The sequence below is a fragment of the Spea bombifrons genome, chromosome 1 (assembly GCF_027358695.1).
Source record: "Spea bombifrons isolate aSpeBom1 chromosome 1, aSpeBom1.2.pri, whole genome shotgun sequence".
Taxonomy (NCBI): Eukaryota; Metazoa; Chordata; class Amphibia; order Anura; family Pelobatidae; genus Spea; species Spea bombifrons.
Window position 1 is genome coordinate 119,864,453 of NC_071087.1, and position 23,559 is coordinate 119,888,011.

Below are 23,559 nucleotides of genomic sequence, written 5' to 3' on the forward strand. Positions count from 1 at the left end.
GACCAAACCCAGCTTTCCCTGACAAAAACAACAGCTGAGCTTATCAAAACGCAGTTCAGTTCCCAATTTAAGGTATCCACCTTTAGATAGAATCCCCTAATTATATATCCATCTATCGATATACACACATATGTGTATACACACACACACTAACACTCTATAGTGGTATTGTCTGCCTTTTTTTTTTTTAACCCATCAAGATCAATGCCCCAGTTCTGGACTTTATCTGGCAGTCAGCCACGCAAGCTCATGTTCTTCAGATAGGATTACATTTGGCATTTGGATTTTGTATCAGATTTGTTAGTGTTTGGTAAATGAGACTCCAAAGCCATTACTCAAGTAGTTAAGGTTTTAAAATGCTCCAGCATTTTCACATGCAACTCTAATCCCCTGACTCCTTGGTCTGGCTTTTTTTCCCCCCACCCCACGTAAATCAATTTTCCCCCAAGATCGAGAGTTCCAAGCTTTTATAAATTTGTGGAGCCGACATCCGAAAACCACTAGGTTTCTTAGACATGTTTAAAAGATATATATATATATATATATATATATATATATACCGTATTGGCTCGGATATAGGCCGCCCCCGTATATAGGCCGCACCCTAAAAGTTTGGTGCTTTTTTAAAGAAAAAGTTTTTTTTCTTTAAAAAAGCACCAAAAAAAACATGCTGCCACTCTGTCCCCCCCCCCGAGATATGCTGCCACTGTCCTCCCTCCCCGAGATACGCTGCCGCTGTCCTCCCTCCCCGCGATACGCTGCCACTGTCCTCCTCCCCCCGAGATATGCTGCCACTGTCCTCCTCCCCCCGAGATCCACTGCCGCTGTCCTCCCTCCCCGCGATACGCTGCCGCTGTCCTCCCTCCCCGCGATCCGCTGCCCTCCCTCCCCGCGATCCGCTGCCCTCCCTCCCCGCGATCCGCTGCCCTCCCTCCCCGCGATCCGCTGCCCTCCCTCCACGAGATCCGCTGCCCTCCCTCCCCGAGATCCGCTGCCCTCCCTCCCCGAGATCCGCTGCCCTCCCTCCCCGAGATCCGCTGCCCTCCCTCCCCGAGATCCGCTGCCCTCCCTCCCCGAGATCCGCTGCCGCTGTCCTCCCTCCCCGCGATCCGCTGCCGCTGTCCTCCTCTGCCCCCCCTCCTCGACTTACCGGAGCAGACTCCCGGGTGTCTTCAGGGCCGGCGAGGGACATCTACGCAATACGCGTATGCAACTTCCGGTACCGTTACCGGAAGTTGCATTTGCGTATTGCGTAAATGTCTCCCGCCGGCCCCGCAAGACACCCGGGAGTCTGCTCCGGTAAGTCGAGGAGGGGGGGGCAGAGGTAAAACGCTTAGATAACCTCCCGTGCCGGCACCCCCCCCCCCGTGGGAAGTGCTGGCAGGGGAGGCTGTCTGAGCGTATCGGGGAGAAGGATGCAGGTCCCCTGCACCGCTGCGGGGGATCTGTATCTTAACCCCGCTGCCTGCCCGGCGCCCGGGACTGCATGTCCCGGGCGTCGGGCGCTAGACCCCGAATATAGGCCGCACCCCCACTTTAAAAACTTAAAGTGGGGGAAAAAAGTGCGGCCTATATTCGAGCCAATACGGGTATATATATGTATATATATACACACACATACATATATACATACACACACACACACACACTACAAAAATTATAAAATAGGACTAGGTAACATAACGTGTCATTGGAACACAGGAGTAATAGTTGCTGTACGCCTATTACAATATTTCATTAAAAATCAGCTGTTTCCAGCTACAATACTCATTTAGAACATTAACGTACACTATTTTTGATCCATCTGATATTTTAACGGCCAAAATTTGCCCAAACTTTTGAATGGTAGTGTGTATATGTTTAAACCTCTCCAGTGCCATTTCAATTTATTGAAATATGGAACCAATTTTTTAAAAAACATCAGAATCACTTGGGGGGGGAATCAGCACAGATGCTTTTAATCACTATATCATTTATAACTTTAAAGTTGCACCCGCAGACTGTGAAAAGAAAATGTATATATCTTCGGTTTTTAGTCACACGAAATATAATATTGTTTAACAATTTCATAAAAGAGAAAATAAAATATGTCCATAAAAAGCAAGGATACCTGCGCTCACCACTAGGTGGCATCCATCAAATCTATGCTTGCCGACAGCATCCCAGAAAAGCATTTGAATAAAAGCTCTTCCACATTATTTGTTCTAGTATGTTAACCAAATAAGAGAAAATAATAAAAATGACTGGAGCGGGCTAGAGTTAGGTATATCAGGTAGGAGATGTATTTGGCTCGAACATGTCTTCTGACGTAAATAGCTGGGGGCAGAGAAAAAGGGCAAATGCATTTGGGGGATTCTGCAGAATACGCTTCAGTTGCTATGATAACCTAAAAGTGTTCCTGGCAAAGATTTTAGGTACAAATTATTTCTGGGAAGCGTCTGGATGTTCATCAGTACTAGGAATGATGCAATTAGTAATAAAGGTGTTCTAGAATAGGTTCTTCTAGACTAGAGTTGCTTTCAAATTGCTGGCTGGGCACTGTGAAGAAACCAATGTAAATTGAAATTTTCTTTGTGTGGGTTTCATTGTGAATTTTGATAAAGCTGTTTTTTAGATGTTTTAAAATGTAATTAACTCAATTAGAACAGTGTGACTACATATGGATTACTTAAGGGCAGTGAGCAGGTTATGTGAAGTGTTCAGGTTGGTGACATTTACACCATATTATATGGATGTTAATAGTTTAATTTTAATCCTTTTACAACATGCAAAGTCAGAGGATTGAAGGAAAATCTAAATCAAATCAACATTTGGTGTGACTGCCTTCAAAATAGTATCAATTCTTCTAGGTACACTTGCACACAGCTTTAAAGAAGTCGGCAAGTAGGTTGTTCCAAACATCTTTGAGAATTAACCACAGTTCTGTGGATTTAAGCAGCGTAAATTGCTTGTCTCTTTTCAAGTAATCCCAGACAGACTCGATGGTGTTGAGATCAGGGCTCTGTGGTGGCCATACCATCACTTCCAGGACTCCTCGTTGGTCTTTACGCTGAAGATAGTTCTTAATGACTTTGGCTGTATGTTTGGGGCCAATCAGATACCTCCCTGACGGTATCGCATGATGGATAAATATCTGCCTGTGCTTCTCTGCATTGAGGAGACCATTAACGCTAACCAAATCCCAACTCCATTTACAGAAATGCAGCAAGTAGCCTCCACCATGCTTCACTGTTGTCTGCAAACACTCATTCTTGTACCACTCTCCATCCCTTCGGTGTGTTTTTGTGAATAGTTGAGTCACTTGGCCTTGTTTCCATGTCGGATAGCAGATGGGTGTAGATGGCGGTCCCACTGTTGAAAACCCCTATCTACCTTGAAATTTCTGCCTGGAAGAGCTCTTGCTGATGCAGCATGTCTTGTTGCCGTGTTCACACACTTTTGACATTAAACTGCCTTCAGCAACCTTACTTTGGTACACACCTCAACAATTCTCTCATATTACTGAATTACAAATGGTACTTTGAAATGTCATTCTGTATGATATAAACTCAAAATCAATTATTGTAAGGTAACACTGGATTTACTTTTGCAAAGCGTTATTTCAAAAATAAATATATATATATATATATATATATATATATATATATATATATATATATGTATTTAGCCTCTGATCAGCAATTTATACAGATGAGACTAGCGTAATGAAGGTACAATTACCTTACCCGTTAGCTTCCACCTGTGAACTGTTAAAGGCCCTATGAAAACCCTGCTGCTGAATAATTTAATCAGGCAGTACATTTACACCAGAGTATTCTACAGAAGACAGCTGTAAATTTTTGTTTGCATTTCGTTGGGTTGTTCACCATCACTCACCCTCCCTATTACTCAGTCTTGCACATCCTCTCAACGTCTTCCAACCTTCTCCCCCAAACGCTTCTGTGTTCCAGTCTTCCATTTCGGCAACTCTTCTTTTTGTCTTGCCTCTTCTTGTTCTTCTGTCTTTCTTGGTCTGCTTTTCCTCTCTATCCACTTCATTAACCTGGCCTCTAGAAGCGGTTTTGCAAAAAATGCCAGGGACTCTGCACACAACTTCTGCCTCAATTGAGAGAGAAGCTGCGACTCTGTGTGCATTATTCTGGCCTGGTGTAATACTTTCGCAACATGGCAAAGCCTAAGAGCAACTGGAGGAATGGGGAGAGTGTTCAACTCTCTCATATCACTATGTATTATACATGGCCAGCTCACCCCTTTATACAGGAGAGGCTCTCCATGCCCGGCCCTTTATAAAATTAATTGTGATAACAGGGAGTTGAACTGTTAAACGCTACTGCAACTCACTAAATACTCTCTATGGGCTATGTCTCTCCATGGGGAGGGGCTGCATAATAATTTCCTGTGACTGTCAATAACCCAACAGGAATACCAACGGAGAATTGGTATGCGATTTACTCTAAATTTTTGAAACAATGTTTTCCAATGTATTGTTATTGTACAAGAAATGACATCATTGGCAATAAAAAGATATATAAAAGCTTACAATGAGCGGTCTCCTTACTAGCCCAATGATCATGAGTGCCTTCTCTGGTCTAAGGGTTAAGAGCTCTCCAGATAAAACACTCAGAATGTTTATCCCCGTGGGAGTACCAATGGATCCTGCAGCATGTGGGACTTATCAAAGCGCAGCTTTTAGATCGAGTCTCTGCTTTCCTGTTTAATTAATGAGGCGATAAAGTTTACAGCAAACTGTTACTAAAGCTGTGGTCCAGCCTTGGACCAAAATGAACAGATGTGCAGATATGTTTAGGTCAGTAAGAATTTTAAATTATTTCTGGAGGTTTTCAACAACCTTTTTTTTTTTGTTACGTGGATGATCAGAAGACAAAGCTAAAGTATTACTGTGGAGTGTTCGGTATTTAGATGTATGACCTTGATAAATGTGTTGATCATCACCACAATTTAGATAAAACATTGTGTGTGTGTGTGTGTGTGTGTGTGTGTGTATTCATTGACAATGCTATACCAGAAAGACTTGAATAGTTAAGTTTATCTATAAAACAAATAGTTTAGTCTCTGGAATAAAGATCTATCCATATCTTTTACATTGATATACTAGGCATGCAAGCTGTATCCCACTAATTATATGGTTTTGTTCTCAATCAGCAGAGTAAGTGGCACATCTGTAGGCAGGAAATCCTAAACAGTATTCTAGTTCCCAGTGCATTATCTCAGACACCTGGTGTGGGTGTGCTGATACAGAGAAAAGAAAAAACAATGAATCATACCCAACTGCACGGCAATTAGCCAGATTTAACAGTTTGCGTGTCTAACATAATTTGGATTTTTTTTATTGTTTGAACCTTCTTATAGGAGATAAAAAGTAAGATTCATCTTACCTACAGCCCACATGACTGTGTCAAATACATCCTTTCCCTCTTTGCCCATACTTGTGTCCTCCCAAGTAACCTGAAGTTTTCCATCCTGCAACTTCTCTACCCTCAAAGGTGTGCTTTTCCACAGAAATTTTGTTCCGTAAAACTCCATATAATCTGTAACTAGGGCAGCCATTTGCTATAGGGGCGAGAAATGGAAGGCTGTTAAAACAATGCTTGGAAGGGGAAAAAAAAGTTTTATTACATAATTATGAATAGCCTACAGGAGAACTATTTCCCCGTGTTAATATTTCACCTTGAACAAGGACTTTTACACATACCTGATCAAATCCTCGGAGAGGTATACTGCGTACCATAGCTGTAGTGTCCAGGCCAATACCAGTTAAAAACCCGGCACACTCCAAAGAAACATCTATAGAAAGGCAGTTATGGAGAACACAAACCAGAGCAGTATCAAAAACAAACCGTTTCAAATATTCTTTTAACCAATTTAACTACAATTATATACATGCTAGTGAAAGCCCATAACAAACACATATTTTGGGTCTAAAATGTACATATGCTAATAACCCAATAATCTGCCCTGAAATGCCTGCTAGATCAGACTCTGCTCTCAGTATCATCTAACCAACATGCGTTTTGCAACCTACTTTTGTATATATTCCATGTTTCACAACTCCTGCACGAGTACAGATGCCTGTTATGTCACTAACATATGTTTACAGGCAGGTAGTTGTGCATTATTAAGTTTAATATAAATTCCTAGATTATTTATAGCTGAAACATTAGAGGACAGATTAACATAACAGGTATGGTACAAAGCATTTGGTGTGTAAAAAAAATAAAAAAATGTACATAAACTGGCAGGAGGCAAGAGAGAATGAGCAAGTCTGGTGTAAAAAGGATACAGCTGGCTCCAACCACCAATCTGTCAAGACAGTAAACAGAAAATGCTCATTACTGCATGCTGTCACATAAACACCACACCTCGGTAATATCCTAATTACAAGATTAGAAGTGTAATCTGCTCATCATTCAGAGCAAACGGTAAACAGAACGCCTACCAAGCTCATAAAATCAGAGCCTAGTATACAAGAATCCTCCACGGCGCTGGGATCTATAGTAAAATGTTCTGGGAAAATTCAATGGAAAATTCTGCATACATTCCAGAGCAGAGCAAGGTACAGGATCTCTCTTGTATGTACTTTAGATGCAAAGTGTGAGAAGTGGCCATGGAATGGCCCGTCATAATGTGGAGACATGATTCCTTGATCACAGCACCAGAATCAATTTTATACACAACTCTCAAAAACCTAATCACGTGGGCTAATTTCCCTGCAGCGATGATGAGAAAGACAGCAAGCCATTTTTGTCCCCAACTCCATCAGCTCTTTTGGATCCAGTTCTATCAGTACTTCTGTAGTTGTGGTCCTCCAAGTACTGCCATTTTATAGTTTGCATTCATTGTGCATTATAAGTATTTCCAAGCTGGTTTTCAAACCTGTTCACTGTGAGCAAATGTACAAACTAAAGTATGTGAACCCTTTAAAAATGGATTTCTGCATTTATTGGCCAATAAATTTGATCTGACCTTCATGAAATGTAATACTCTGTACAGACAGACTAATAAAATAGCCCAGTATAATTCATAACTCAATGGGTGAGGACACGTTGAAGAAATCACAGTTTTAACCATGCATTATACAGGGCTAGCCAAGCGCTACCTGCAATAGAATTCCACTGGGGTTGAAGCTTCCTAATGCATAGACCCCATTGGGAGTGACTTGAAGAGTGGGCACCAGCTCATGCAGTTAAAGGGTAAGACCTTTTTTTGGCGGAATAAGTCTTTGAACAGTTCATCTGAACCTATTTGTTCTAATGTCCCTTTTTGTGAATAAATATAGAGGTAAAATATCGACAATTGTGTGCAAACAGTGGAATGGAATTAGATGAGCAGAGGATTTGTCCAAATAGATGACACTGGGGAAAATATCTTCCAAGTTTCTGACAAAGGTGCGCACTTCTATTTAACATGAGAGGCATGAAGTGTTAACCGCCTATCATTTTAATTACCGCTCTCACATAAAATGCCTACTTTCCAAAACCTCAGAACACATGTTTGACTCTAACCAACATGTTTGCACAGCCATAAACCTACCCCTCCCAGCTGTTAAAAGTTTGAGTTTAAGGGTTGTAAGGAGCTTTCACTCTTCAAACATTCCCTCATGTGTATTGTGCATGGTTACTGTTTTTTGTGTGACAAGTATTAAGGCTGTATCAGCCACCAAGGGCATGAGATGTGGGTGGCCTCCCTGTGCTTTTGGGAAGCATCAGAACGGCGCTCGAATGTTTGATTCCAACGTCACTGGTAATCCTTGTTGCTGCTAATAATATAATTCCTGTTTAACAAAACAAGTATTAAGACCTCTGTAAATGAGTTTGAGGAAGCTGCCGGGGCCAGTGGTTAGTTGGCGGATTCCATGTGAGTTGCAGGTGACAGGAATGTGCCTGGGGTAATTGTCTGAAGTACAAGCGAAGCTCATGCAGAAAGCTCCAGATTTACAGCCGCTCTGCTATTGTATGGTAAGGTTTACTTTGTATCCCAGTATGGCTCAGGGGATCAGACTTGGATTTGCATATCTCATATATATAAGTGAGAAATATGCAGTCAGAGACTTGTTTTATCCACCATTAAACTGTGGGACTGGGGCACTTGTGGGCTGGAAATCTCATTAACCAGTTCAGAACAATGGCAATGTACTTGGTTCATGAGCATAAGGGTAAAGTGCTCTCTGTATTACAACCTTTATTGTAACCATCGCACTTTTAATGAACAGTAGAAAAAATGTAATCATGTCATTCTGTTATCAAATTAACTTATCTATAAACCCCCTAATAAACATTTTTGCTTAGAAGTAATAATATACACACACTATATATAATATATATATATATATATATATATATATATATATATACATATATATATATATATATATATATATATACATATATACACATATATATATATATATATATATACATATATACACATATATATATATATATATACATATATATACATATATATACATATATATACATATATACACACACTTTTTGTTTTTTAAAGGGAACAAAGGGCATTTGAACAGGAGCAGCTTAACTATAGACATATTACAGTTGGCCTGATTTTATTGTTATTCAATTATGGTGGTGAAGCTACAAGTTTCTTGTGCAACATACGTGAACCAGAGAAAAAACATTTTCCTACATCTTGAAATACCCTTGTTCAAACAATTGTCGTTTCCAACAAGCTCGAGGCTACCAGACACATTCAATGCAACGGTCTGCCTTACCTGCCCCATTTGCATTAGTTGATTCTTCATGACAGAAGTATTCAATTTATGATAAAACAAATTAAAAAACCCTAATCATTGCTCACTTTTTTGAGAAGTTGTACTGTTTGCAACTTCCCAAAAAATACATATACCCATGACTAACAAGGAACAAGATAAAAAAAAAAAAAAAAACACCAAATGTAATAAATAGGGTTAAGCTCTGTTCTGGAGTAATGCGGTCCCAGTTATAAGTGGTGATTTTCTCCATTCTTGATTTGTAATTAACTAGAGAAATGTAAACAGTAGCTGGACTTCTTAAACCCCAGCTGGCTCCCTGTTCCCTTGTCCACTGCTGTGTGTCCTGACATATAGTAATAGCTTGCTTTGCAAACCATTACCGCCATGCTTCCAGGAGCAAGCACACTTAGCAATAATACATGTATTGATTTACGAATTGAAGGCTGCGCATAAATCTAAAAATATTGGACACATGCTGTTTTAAACACGCTAAATGTAAAGATTATACATTAAAAAAAAACCCTGCTGGTATTCTGTATGGAGAATTTCTTAGTCATCTGGCAGAGGTTAACAAAATAAAATGCAATACTAAGCAGGTGGACGGGGAAGTTTCAACAGCAGATCCTTTTACCTCTGCAAATGCGAAATTGCAACGTTAAGAGATAAACCAATACAACAACATCACAAGTGCCTTTGTAGGAAGCATCTGGCTGGCAAGCTCCCTAGGACCAAGGAATTTTTCTTAATTATAACAAGGTTTTCATTGATTATGCCTCAAATACCAGTTCCAATGCCAAAGGGACACTTATAAAAGTTTGGAAAGGGAGTCTAATTCTTGTTCTGAAGGGACATACGATGATTATGATTTTAGGACTACCCATAACATCCACCATTTAATTGCATGATAATAAGACAAATCTCCCAAAATTGCAGCTCAAGATGTGAGTTTGGAAATGTGCATATAGCCTAAAGGGGAGATATGATAAAGCCATTCAAATACATACAGGGATACAACAAAGTGCAGGGGGGGCAGTTGCGAACAAGAGGTCATAATCTAAAACTAGAGGCTTAGATGTAATGTAAGAAAGATGTAATGTGAGAGAGTGGTAGAGATGCACAACACTCTCCAACCAAAAATTCTAAAGCCTAATAAAGTGAGAACCAAACATTCATGGGGTAGATACACGGCTTTCCTGAATCTAAGACAAGAACAACAACTGATTATGGTCGTTGCAGCAGGAAAAAACATTACAGACAAAAAGTTCTGCATACTTTATGCACAGATACAACGTGACGTCACAACACTACCCGTATGTAAAGCCGCAAGGCACATTTTGGCCCTTTCAAGAAAGTGGGTAAGTATTCAATAGGTGTGCTATAGACGGCTGTGATGTCATATGCATAAAAAAGAAAAGTTAATCAAAAATGGAAAAAAATATTTAATTAAGCTACATGCAGATATTAAACAGCAATTTTCAGAGACTAAAAACTAGAAGAAGACTAACATGGATGAAAATCTTGCAGCTCTGGTTGAAAGAGAAGAGCATATATCTATTTCTGAAGTACCATGGTACATTTGTGAGCGGAGACCAGGGTACATTTAAATAAAGCCAAGGAACACACACGTGTATCTATTTCTGAAATCAGTGAGTCAGGTTTCAGACCTACTCCATCTGAGCAGCTCTCTTCCAGCTGTTGAAATAGAGGCTGATAATGTACAGAAATGCTACAGTAGCCCTCAAGGCTTATTTTGACTAAGGCTCTGGAATGCAACATGTAAACATTAGCCTCCTATATTACACTGTTACAACTTGCATTAACAGTAAGTGGACAAAAGCAGCCTTTTGGTTGATATGTATTAGAAGGATACGGTTTTTTTAAGCAGCTTCCTCACATTAATCATACCAAGAGAATTTCTAAGGAGTCTGACATTTTGTAAACACGAAAAATACATAATATGTGGCCTGTAGGACAAACGTCGCATTTAGAGCCTGGAGAAACAGCAACAGGCTGCTGCGCTACAGTAAACATTTTAGCCTTGAGACGCAACAGGTATACAACTGATTGATTATATAGAATATGGGTGATGAGATACGTACTGAGCTCTGAAAAATAATTACACGTTTCTGCTAATTGCCGTTTTCAGCAATATGGTTTATCAGCTTTGGTATAAAACACATTATTTTATAATCTATATATATACACACACACTACCATTTAAACGTTTGGTGTCACTTGGCTATTTTCATGGAAAACAAACTTTTTAGCTGTGATAACATAATAGCAAAAGGGTTTTTCCAATTAGCCTGTTAAACTTGGATTAGCGAGCACAATGCGCCATTGGAATACAGAATTGATGGTTGCTTACAGAAGACCTCTGCACGCCTCAAGATATTCCATTAAAATAAGCCATTTCCAGCTACAATAGCGATCTACAACACTAGCAATGTCTACACTGTATTAGTGATCTATGTCATGTTATTTTAATGGAAAAGATTTGATTTTCTTTCAAAAACATTTCAAAATGACCCCAAAAGTTCGAATGGCAGCATATATAATATACACTCACTGGCCACTATTTGGTACACCTTGCTAGTACTGTGTTGGACCCCCTTTTGCCTTCATTCCTCGTGGCATACTTTCCACAAGGTGCTGGAAACATTCCTCAGATTTTGGTCCATATGGACACTGTGTTCATAAAGGGATGGCCGTGGTCAGCAACAATACTCTGTTAGACGGTCGCGTTTGACCCCTTAATGACAAGACTGTTTCTTACTCGTAGTACACTTTGGGACAAAGGCTCTTAACATTTTTCAGTGTTGTTTAGCTGTATTTTTCTTCTCTATCTTTTTGTGTACCCGCACAGATTATATGTTGTTTTTTTCCAGGACAAGCAGGGCTTTCTTTAGATATCATTATTTCTATCACATCATCTAATTTACTATAAAAAAATAAAAAAAAAAAATATATATATATATATATATAAAAAAAGTGAGAAAATCAATATATATATATATATATATATATATTGATGTTCTCACTTTTATTTGGAAAAATCTTTTACTCATCTGCAAAAACTAATAAAAACCTGTTAAATAGATTCTACTATTTGTTCTGAGTTTAGAAATACCCAATGTTTTTATGTTTTTTTGCTTTTTTCTGCACGTTATTGGGCAAAAATTAGTAGTGTTTTGCTATTTCAAAACCATTTTTCCTGAAATATGGTCATTCTGCCTCATGTGGTATTTGGGACATCTTTGAAGCTGGCCAATTTACCCCCTCAAATCACTTTTTTTTTTTGTTAACTAGGCACCCCATGGGCATTTAAAATGCCAATATTTTAACTCTTTCCATGCGACAAGTTTTGTGAAGAAATACCGCTAATTGTCGGACTTGCTCATAAAAACAGTTATATATATATATATTTGGACTTTTTTGTGACAGTGGGGGATTATTTTTGGATGTTACCAAATTTTTTTTATTTTATTATTTTTCTATTATTTTACTAATCACTTTGTGATTAGTGAACTGGGCTCCATTGACCATCTCAGGAGGGTCTGGATGCTGCAAAGCCGCCAATGCAGGTATAAACAGCAGCCCGTACATGTAGGGGCTTTGTCACCAATGCATTGCATCGTGACCCCGTACCTGTACAGGGTTTGTCATGAAGGGGTTAAAAAACGCTCAATTGGTACTAAGGAGCCCAAAGTGTGCCAACAAAATGTCCCCCGCACCATTACACAGCCGGTCTGGCACCAACAACCATGCCACGTTCAAAGTCATTTAAATCCCCTTTCTTCCCCATTCTGATGCTCGGTTTGAACTTCGGCAAGTTGCCTTGACCACGTCTACATGCCTAAATGCATTGAGTTGCTGACATGCGATTGGCTGATTAGCTATTTGTGTTAACAAGCAATTGAACAGGTATACCTAATAAAGTGACCAGTGAGTGTATATAGCCAACCACAGAATATGCAGTTGAACATCACAGAACATACCCCAATTCTACACTAGGTTCATTTAGATTGTATAAGGTAACTGACACTAACATGTTTCTTATAGCTACATTTTCTACTTAAACTTCCTATAGAATTTACTTTTTTAGAGAGATATTTTTTGTAGAGATTTTTGTAAAGGATTGGTTATAGCAGTGGTTCTCAACCCGTGTATCCTCAGGACCCAAATTTGTCTTTGGTCATTAAGTCGCGACCCAAAAATAACCTCAGAAAAGATGAGGGAGTGGAAAGGCTGTCTGCGGGCTGCAGCAGGAAGAGGGGAGGAGCCATCAGAGAAAAACTTTATTCAGCTCCCACTAGGAACAGCAAACCAATCAAGCAACTTGCTTTGCGGTCGGGGAGTAATACTAAAGTACATGGCGGACCGGAGGCTGCCTGATGGCCCTGATTGTTGCAGCCGCGGTCCTGACAGCCTGCTGCTCGCGGATTGCCGCTAGAATGTGTAAGGCAGCCCCAGGAAAGTTAAATTTTCCCGGTATGCCTCCAGTCCGGCCCTGACCCTCCGCGACCCACTGAAGACATGATCGCGACCCACTTTTGGGTCGCGACCCACGAGTTGAGAACCACTGGGTTATAGGAAGCTGGACTGTGGGGCAAAAAGTACCCTGATCCTGATATAAGGATGTCAAGATGACTGCACTCATGGTATAGACACAAGGGTCTATAAATAATTACATATTTATTTAGTGCATTGAAATGTAAAGTAACATTTGGGAAAATAGACTGATATAGGACAGCTAATCACTACGCTATACATAGAGAATGTGAGGCGGCAGCTGCTCACATTAATGCATGTTTAATGTGGGGACAGTTTGCAAAAAAGTTCAACTCAAAGCAAAAAAGCATTATACAGGATCAGCTCAATACTTCTTGCACACAAAAATAAATAAAAAAAACGAATGGCAAAGGCTCAGCTTACGTGCAAAGGCCTGGATTTAGAACATTTAAATCTCTCAGATACACAGAAAATCTGTAGAAATGTTTTTGAGGGTTTCAGAGATGATACACAATTTTAGTCTCTAGGCAGCAAAGGTAAGGGTGCCATGTGAGCTATATTTATTGTATATTAGCATTATTTTCAGTATTAAATAGTGTATAAAGTAATTTTCCATAGTATTGACGAGAAGAAAAATCTAAACTAAATCAATAATTGGTGTAACCACCCTTAACTTCATAACAGCACCAATTCTTTTTGGTATGCTAGCGCATAGTATAGGGAACTCGGCAGATTGGTTAGTTCACCAAGATGTTTGGAACGACCTAAGTCCTTCTGTGAATTTAGGCAGGCTCAGTTGCTGCTCTCTCTTCATGTAATCACAGACAAAATCAATGATGTTGAGATCATGGCTCTTTGGGGGCCAAACCATCACTTCCAGGACTCTTTGTTGATATTTATGCTAAAGATAGCGCCTAAGGAATGTTGCTGTATGTTTGTGGTCAATGTCATAGGCCATATAATAAATTTGGCAATTAGATGCCTCCCTGATGGTATTGCTTGACGGTTAAGTATCTGCCCATACTTCTCAGCATTGAGAACATTAATTCTGAACAAATCCTCAACTCTATTTGCAGAAAAGCTGCCCCAACCTTGCAATGAACCTCCACCATGCTTGTTGCCTGCAAACACTCATTCTTGCAACGCTCTCCAACCCTTCAGTGGACAAACTGCTTTCTGCTTCAGCCGAATAATATTTAAGTGCAGAGAACCTGCTGCCATTTTTCTGCACCCATGTTTGCGAATAGTTGAGTCGCGTGGCCTTGTTTCCATCGGCGGTATGGCTTTTTAGCCAAAAGTCTTCTATAAAGACCACTTCTGACCAGACCTCTCCTGACAGTAGATGGGTGTACCAGGGCCCCATTGTTTTCAACGCTGAGCTGATGGGACTGCTGGACATCTTCCGATACACATATACACATATATACAAGCACCATATGACCAAAAGTATGTGGATACTTGACCAACACACCCATATGACCTTGTTTGACATCCCAAAACTATTGGCATGAATTACGGAGTTAGCACCCCCCCCTTTCCGGTTATAACAGCCTCCATTCCTCTTGCCACAAGATTTTGAAGTGTGTCTATTCAAAAGAACATTTCTAAAGGTCAGACACTGATGTTGGATGAGAAGCTCTGGCTTCCAATCAACATTCCAATTCATGCAGTCCACTTGAGTTCCTCCACACCAAGCTAATCAAATCATGTTTTTTAGGGGCCTTGCTTTGTGCACAGGGGCAGTCAAGCTGGAACAGGAAATGGCCTTCTCCAAACTGCTGCTGCAAAGTTGGATGCATACAAGTGTCTAAAATGTCTTTGCATGCTGTAGCATTAAAATTACCCTTCACTGGTAGTAAGGGGCCTAACTCAAACTCGGAAAAACAGCCCCAGAACATTATCCTTCCACCAAACTTTACAGTGGGTACTATGCATTCCAGTATATAGCATTCTGCCGGTATCTGAAAAACCCAGATTTGGCCAGCCTTCCACATAATTATTCATGACTCCAAAGAGCATGTTTCCACTTCTCCATAGTTCAGTTGTGGTGATGTTTTACACTACTCCATCAGACATTTGGCATCCCACACAATGCTCTTTGGCTTGTGTGAGGTTGCTCGGCCATAGAACCCCTTTTCATAAATGTTGCTAAAGCGATGCTACAGAGGACAGGCAATTGTTATGCACTACACACTTCAGAACCTAGCAGCTTCCACTTCACAATAATAGCACTTAAAGTGAGCAGATCTAGCAAGGAAGAAATTTCACAAACTGACTTGTGACAAAGGTGGAATTGTGATGTTTAAAGTCACACAGCTCTTCAGTACAAACCATTGTACTTCAATGTTTGTCTATGGCTGCCTATGTGCTTGAGCTTATGCACCTGTTCATACATACACACCTGTAGATTGTAAGCGCTACATACATTCAAAATCATTTTAACAACATACATATATACACACATACATTTATATATGTGCTTAAGATTGTTCCTGTGGTTGCGTTAGTTTGCCAGCAGTTGAACAAAAGCACATACCAAAATTTCAGCCTTAAGCTAGACAAATATACCCCAGTATCTGCTACCCTCTGCTGGTGTTACATATAAATAGCACCGTCTGTGTTTTATGTAAATGGACACTAGTGCCATCATAATGCATATGAAGCTGTAGGGCTTTTTCTTGAAATCAATTGATTATGATTATTTCTATCTATATATCTATCATTTAATATGAAGACTGTTAATTAAGTTAAGACTGTTAAGAATTAAGAAAGTCAGTGCAAAGAGGGGAATGGGGACAATTGGTATTTGTCCTGTTTTAGAAACACCTCAAATGCCTGGTATTTTCATTTATTTTGGTGCTTAATTACCCCCATGCATTTGCAAACCAGAGAACATGAAAAGTGAAATGGTGTGTGTAAAGCATTAGGTTACTTCAACATCAACAAAATGTGGCACAACTGGGTAGCTGCTCCATTTCTTTATATACCTTACAGCATTAGCTAGCTGCGCCTTTACATTTGCTCCTTTCCCAGCTATTTGGTGTGCAGGAGATTTGTTCGGCCAAACATATACCCTGATAAGTGATATTCTCAGCTATAGTGCTGGCTCGGCAAACGTTTCTAAGGGAAGGGGGTCCATCAAGTAACCCTCTGTGTACATGCTTAGAGAGTGGTCCCACTTATTTCGATGGGAGCAATTTCCTGCCACTGACTACCTGCTTCAAGCAGCCAACGAATGGAGGCACTTCACTGCAGCTTCTTCTTAAGGTAAGTGGCTTAGTTACTGATGCATTTGCAGGTTTAAAGAACCCATATTAAAGTAATAAGCATTATTTTTTCAAGAGAATGCGCGAGAAAACAAATAAATAAATGCATACTGTATAGATGACCAGGCTCAGTGAGAATGCCTATCTCCAAAAAGTCCTGAGCATGACCTTGTGCTAATCACTCTTCTTCCAACATTGCACAAACATTTATAGGATTAAATCAAAATGTAAAATAGTGTATGCAATAAAAAACATAACTACTCTGTCAGGTAGAGAAAAGACTACTTAAATCAAAATTATTTACGTTTTTCCAGGAGATTCTTTTAGCCAGAAGAGGTCATCGCTCGTAATACCATGTTCCACTGCACCAGGAATCTGAAAACATGCAATATATAGGATTAACCCAATCTAATCTTTTGTCACATGGAATTCCATAATTGTATTATTATTTGTAGAAACTCTCTCCAAAAAGCAAAAAAAAAAATGAATACTTAATGTTTACATTTTATTGTAGCTTCCCTGAGCTTGCACTAGAGAGGTGTAAGGATGTTCTGAATGTAACAAAGCACACGGATCAAATATTGTTTAGGAGTTAACCCCTTCAGTCCCCTATGGACCTACCAGTACATCCAAAAAATGCATCCCAAGAATGCCCAATGGACGTACCGGTATGTCCCGCCCTTCCTGCAGGGACTGCCGCTACCTCCTTACAGAAGTCTAAGCCTCCGAAGCACAGTTTTAAATTATCACCTCGTTCTAACATTTCTCCTCCTTTAATACAAATTTCCCTTATGTACTTTGTTAAATGCCTTTATGTGTTTAAAGGTTTCTATTACGTCTACGCTCTCTTCTTTCCACCAGGCTATACATATTGAAATCCCTTACTTTTTTAAGAAATGTCACCGACTATTCCATATATACAAAAAGATCTTCCTACACTATATATATTATATAATACACAAGAAAGTAGCTTGCTGGTTGTGAAATTATAGACGGGTTCAGCAATGAAATGTTTAGGAGCGAAAATGTCACTTACATGTGTAGGATACTTTGGCCTTCCTCCTGTAGCTATTACTATGTTTTGTGCGGTGACAACGGTCTGTAAAATAATAATTAGTATCAGTGACCACTGCAGCAAACGTTACGGATTTTACAAATTAACCGTAATATCATTTACTGTATTATAAAAAAAAAGTTCAAACCATAGGTGATGTCCCAAAACAGCATTTGCCTCACTTTGGCACTTCATGTTATTCAAATATCACTCCTACCGACATAAATGATCCTGCAAGACCATAGAGGTCAAATGTGTATGCTTACAAAGAACAGACCAATCTTACACAACTAAAGCTACTACTGCTAGATGGAGCCAATGGATTTTAAAGGGACACTCCAGCTATCATATGGCCCTTTTCTTGACATGTAAGCATGTGCTCCTCACATCATCACTAGTAAACTGTTTTCCACCTCAGATTATATATATGACAAGCTAAACTATTCACAGATAACACGAGTAGAATAAATTTTCCAGTCCTAAGCAGCCAATCAGTGGCAAGAAATGTCAGACCACAGAGAAGGAGGGCAACTACAGCAACAGACTGCAGCTTATAGGTCATGTGTGTTTAAGTTTGGCTACCTTACACACTAAAAATATATATATACTTTTAGGTTTAGGGTACAGGAGGCTTTTTTATTTAGACTTTTTGTGCTTTCATTATTATTTAAAAACATTTTTTTGAGGTCATAATTAAATCACTGTGGTCCCCCCCGTCCCCGTCCCTTTTCTTACTCTGATCTTCGTTTGTGAGTGCAACATTACATGATCAGCCAGCCAGTTGGAGTGATAAGAGGTCCCAGCAGGATTACTGCTCCTCTACTTAGGTCTTTCCTAGCATGAAAGGTGAAAGTCCTGACACCCCAGACCTTTTAACAGCTAACGGTTTAATGGAACGATTGCCCAAACCAGATACTGTTTGATGCACATTAGAGATATTAAAATGCCCCGAAATATTCAGTGCCCCAATTTAAGTCAAGTACAATGCTTTGTAAGCATTATATTTGTTATGCCTTATCTAGCAGTGTCAATGAACATGGGCTTACGCTATGAACATTCTTGTTTTGTTTTATTTTTTGGGGTGGAAAATGGACCACACGAACAAGAGGAGTGTAGAGATAGGGTCAAGTGGGTCCATGTATATATTTTAAGATGCAGGGTGCCATAGATCTTAGCATTGACACTGCTCACTTAGAACACCATACATTTGTACAGCCACTCACCTCTTTCCCGGCTTTTGTTTGTCCACGAACACTGTGCTCGTCTAAGAAGTTGGCCTTCATGTTATAATACTTCACTTTCCTATTGTAACAAAAGACCAAATAAATGCCACAAGTTGTCATGGAACAGTTAACAGTAAAGAAAACCTTTCTTGTTTGACACCAAGTGTTCCTATACATATCACATATTTCAAGCAGTAAAACAAGGTTATTATAGTTATGACTTACTGACATTTTAACCTAAAATAGCTAAAACCCAAAATTTTGGGGGTACTCGTCAAAACATTCAAACTCCTCTTGCGGAACTTATTCTTTGATTAGATAATTAAACCATTGGGTTTTTTGTGACAATTGTACACTTTTAATCCAAATATGAAATATAATTTCTTTCCTATTTTAGTACATTATCACTAATAATAAATTATGTTGTATGTATTTCTGTTTTAAAAGATGGCCCAATTTCTCCTGAATGAAATTGTGTATAATTTGTGTGGGTTCAACAAATACAGAAAAGGGAAATCACAATTATAACAAACATATGGCAAAAACATCAAAAATATTTTGTCCTTTGGTTATGAAAACCCCCCTGGACTGAACGGGTTAATAAAAGTTACTACAGTATATACAAAAAAGGGTGTTTTAGGTTTCATTTTGGATAAACATATAAGATAAAACGACAGAAACTAACGGAATAAGATCACGTTACTAAGCAGCACATTTAAGCATATGTTTCTTTTTTAACTAACATTTCAGCTATTAACTATTATTTTGCAGTCAGAAAATGTGCAGAAACTATTCATAAATGATTTGCACAAGATGTCACACTAATCGTATTTCACAAGTTACTCCTCCAAAATCAGTGGCAATTAAATAATAACACTATCGTTAATAATAATAGCAATAACAAAATAATAATAGTATTATTATAAATTATATATTAATAATAAAACTTTTTTACACTGGGAACATTTAAAGAAATGTGTACTATACCCTTTTGTTACGGTTCCCCTATTTCTTGAAAAGAAACTTCATAAAACACAGTGTTAATAGACCCATAAGCGTTTAAAAGAATGGCATTTACTTGTCCTGTAGTTGTACTCGATGTCCCCAATTCAACGATTTCACATAATTCTGGACAGCTTGAGACATTTTGGACCTGGAGCATGAAGAGATTTGTTTTTGAAAATTAAAGTTTTAATGGTTTTTTATAAATGCAGAAGGGTGACCCAAATATTGTATAAATAGGGTTCTTGTGAAAAATACACAAGGGGGCGCTGTTGCACCACACTATACATAGGCAGGTTTATTTGTCTCAAAAGCACCCGTGTTCCTTTTTAAGTTCCGTAAATTGGAAAATCCCATGAAAGTTTGAGGCTACACATTAAAAAGGTTGCATAAGAAATATGTTTATGTCATAGCAAGGTAGGTAAAAATGTGCTATGGGGTGCTAAACTTTTCCACTGACAGCCCCATAAGGGTGTCACTCGCCCAATCAGAGGCATATAGACTGAAGTGTGCCACATTACCTACCAGTCATGTGATGTTGGCTGTTGTACATGCCAGCCGTAGTGAGGGGCATCTTTCAGGGCACTGCCCAGGAGTGCTGCTTGATGCATTAGCTTTTTGGGAATGCAGCCAACGTTGACACATGTACCTCCAATACCCCATTTGGTGCCTAGCAGAAAGAAAAAACAACAACAACACACATTTGAAGAAGTGTCACAAGAATATAGAACTGCAGTTTAACCTCATGGAGGCGTACAACACATGACATAATACCATGCCATGATGTATTCAATACTTTAATATGCACCGTTCATTGGTTGGGTTGTGTGGAACTCCAGACTGCCCCTTTAAATGAACGCTTCCATAATAGTTTTTACCGTTTCTTAATAATTTAGTATTGCTTTTCAATAAAAAGAAATTTCTGTATTGCATACTTCCAAGAGGGAAATATTCATAAGCAATGGCTTTCAGACATGAATTGGTCCAGGCTTTGGTATAACTTTCATGTAAGTAATTAAACAATATTGTTGAGACCGGTCATCATGTGTGTGTTATCAATAAAAGATCACTTGAATATATGAGCTATCCACTTGTCCATTAAGACTGGCCTTATGATTAATGTAAAATAAAAACAAAGGAATGCATGTATACTGCACCAACTAGCATAAACCATAAAAACAAGTAAAAAAATTAAACAGTGCTTTAACCCACACCTCCACACAAAATCTATTACCCACCATCAGAGAGATATCCCCTTTATTGGTGGGTAATTGATGTTTCTTATAACTAGTGACCCGTGGGTAAAACTGGTTTCTCCATTACCTCTTGGGGATGGATCAACATAATCAAAGACGGCAACCTTCTTTCCAAATTGTGAAGCTGTTTTAAAAAAACAAAAAATTATGAAAAAAAAAATGACATTATGGGGGGGGGTCAACACACATGCGCAAACTGTTCGAGAACATAAAACTACCACATACTATTAATATCAAATACTCTCAGTGCTTTACCCTTTACCCCCTACCTGCTGGGTTTGTGATAGAATCCAGTAAAGCCAGCATTGGGCCTTTAGATTGGTCAGCTGGTGTACCAAGACCACATTAGAGCATTCAACAATTACATCTCGACATGAGCCCCAGTAATCCTATTGCAAATGGATACAAGAGCCACCGGTATATCTTCATTTCACCCGATTTGTCTATTTTAAGGATATATACACATGTAAACTACCATAATCAAGACCACGAAAGTACATAGTGAAACATATACTAATATTAATGTAATTATAGCAAGCGCCGTCTCAATGATCATTTACACTTCTGACATGTTTTCTAATAAATAATCTTCAAAATATCTTTTCCATTATTTTAATGTTGCAAAGCAATTGGTCCTACCTTCTTTGGCACACGCCAGACCTCCAGATCCACCGCCAATGACCAACAAATCATAGTCATAACGAATACCTGTAAACAGAAACAACAGACTATGTAAAAAGAGGGATGGGGTGTATCGAAGTCCATCCATAATGCCACATAGCATACCACTGTATATGTTTAGGAGGGACAGCCCTTGGTTGGGGCTAAATATCAATGTTCTGTAAACAATATATTTCTGTGATCTCAGAACTACCATATTCCAAAGCAGGGGCGTCCAACCTGCGGCCCTCCAGCTGCTGCAGGACTACATCTCCCATAATGCTCTTTCAGCTAAGGTGCTGGCTTAGGAAGATGGGAGATGTAGTCCTGCAGCAGCTGGAGGGCCGCAGGTTAGACGCCCCTGTTCTAAAGCCTTTACGGACAATAATATACCCCCAAAAAAGAAAACCTGGAAATATATTCAAAATTCAATAGCTTAAATAAAGTACATTATTCTTTTCCCACATGAATTACCTAGGTAAATAGGCTTGACTAACCAATAAAACACCCTACATTACAAAGCAGGCGACTTCTCTTTATTTATACAAATTCACGTTACCCGAGCCTGTTCAGAGAAATCTATGTACCTCAAACATACTTATTGCTCTGGTATCCTGACAATAGAACACTTCTCCAATCCTGACTCAACCATGTCAGCCATTTTTATCAGTCCAGTATACATTATCTTGCGTGTCAAGTATGAACTGGCAGAACATAATGACTTAGCTATACGTCCTACATACTGCTAGGCAGGACTGGCTGGTCAACAGCTGGAAGAGAATCATAGCGTCTGACAGCCCTTGGTTCAGGAGGCGTGAAGCTCTATCTAATGTATGCTTAAATCCTCTCACTGTATTAGCCTTCACCACCTCTCAGTAAAGTAAAACTTTCTTACGTTATATCTAACCACTGACCCTCTAGTTTAAGATTTTAACCTCTTGTTCTAAACTTTACGAGTCAGGTGTATATGTCCTGTGCCTACATAACTAAAAGCGGGACACAGTCTGCCCTTTCTCTGCACACCAGTAAGATTAACGCTATCTCTCCATCCACCCGCACACATTGCAGGCATCGCACATACTCTGTATCCCACGAATTAACGTCTGCCCTCCTCTGTCTAACCCCCACATACCTGACAGTCCCCGTGTACCCTTTACCAGGGGGACAGCACTCCTGCCAGGACACAGACACCGGGCCGCCATGAGATCAAGGACCCCGCGGGCTGCCCATAATACGCCTGTCACAAAAAGTCAAGTTACACAACCCCCGTAAAAGTGTCTTTGTTACTAGCGCATGACCCAGCACACCCCCCTCGTTGTTTACTGCAATGCTTTCCCACGGACTACACACATATTGTATACGAGGGGTGACACGATACACGCACTATTTTGTGGCGCACATAGCCACGCCCATGTATAATTTACAAGAACGCCCATGTGTCACTTGTAGCCACGCCTCTCATCCAGCTGTCGCTATGGAGTGAGTACGATTACGCTTTTACAATATATACCGGTATATATCAGCATTATATACGTTCAATATGGATGGGGGGGCTGTGATCGTGATGTCACATGTTCCTTTTTTCTCTAGTATAACAAGCATCATCTCTTAAGGGAGGGTCTCGTTAGCATCATAGGTGTGGTGCTGTAGCGTCGCATGATGTGTGATTTCTATCCCTACTAGACTGGGTATAAAAAGTTGTGTGTCTTTTTCCTTTATAATTTGCCTGCCTCACGCGAGTAGAAAGGAGCCCTGAAAATGTAAAGTACAAATTTACACTTATTTCTACTTATAGAGCAGACCCAAAATGTTATTTATTTCTTTTTTTATTTTA

General features: G+C 39.4%; 1 protein-coding gene across 1 annotated transcript in view; it reads right to left on the reverse strand.

The window, feature by feature from the left end:
* Window positions 1–23,050, reverse strand: part of TXNRD2 (thioredoxin reductase 2) — a 35,796-nt gene extending 12,746 nt beyond the window's left edge. Inside the window, exons 1-11 of the mRNA XM_053471162.1 lie at window positions 22,858–23,050; window positions 21,705–21,773; window positions 21,133–21,189; window positions 20,335–20,479; window positions 19,886–19,960; window positions 18,808–18,886; window positions 17,567–17,629; window positions 16,835–16,905; window positions 6,302–6,321; window positions 5,714–5,805; window positions 5,397–5,571 (exon numbers count right to left, since the gene is read on the reverse strand). Coding sequence (XP_053327137.1) covers window positions 5,397–5,571; window positions 5,714–5,805; window positions 6,302–6,321; window positions 16,835–16,905; window positions 17,567–17,629; window positions 18,808–18,886; window positions 19,886–19,960; window positions 20,335–20,479; window positions 21,133–21,189; window positions 21,705–21,773; window positions 22,858–22,927 — 916 coding nt within the window. The 5' untranslated portion in view covers window positions 22,928–23,050. The remainder of the gene's footprint in view (window positions 1–5,396; window positions 5,572–5,713; window positions 5,806–6,301; window positions 6,322–16,834; window positions 16,906–17,566; window positions 17,630–18,807; window positions 18,887–19,885; window positions 19,961–20,334; window positions 20,480–21,132; window positions 21,190–21,704; window positions 21,774–22,857) is intronic.
* Window positions 23,051–23,559: the final 509 nt, after the last annotated feature.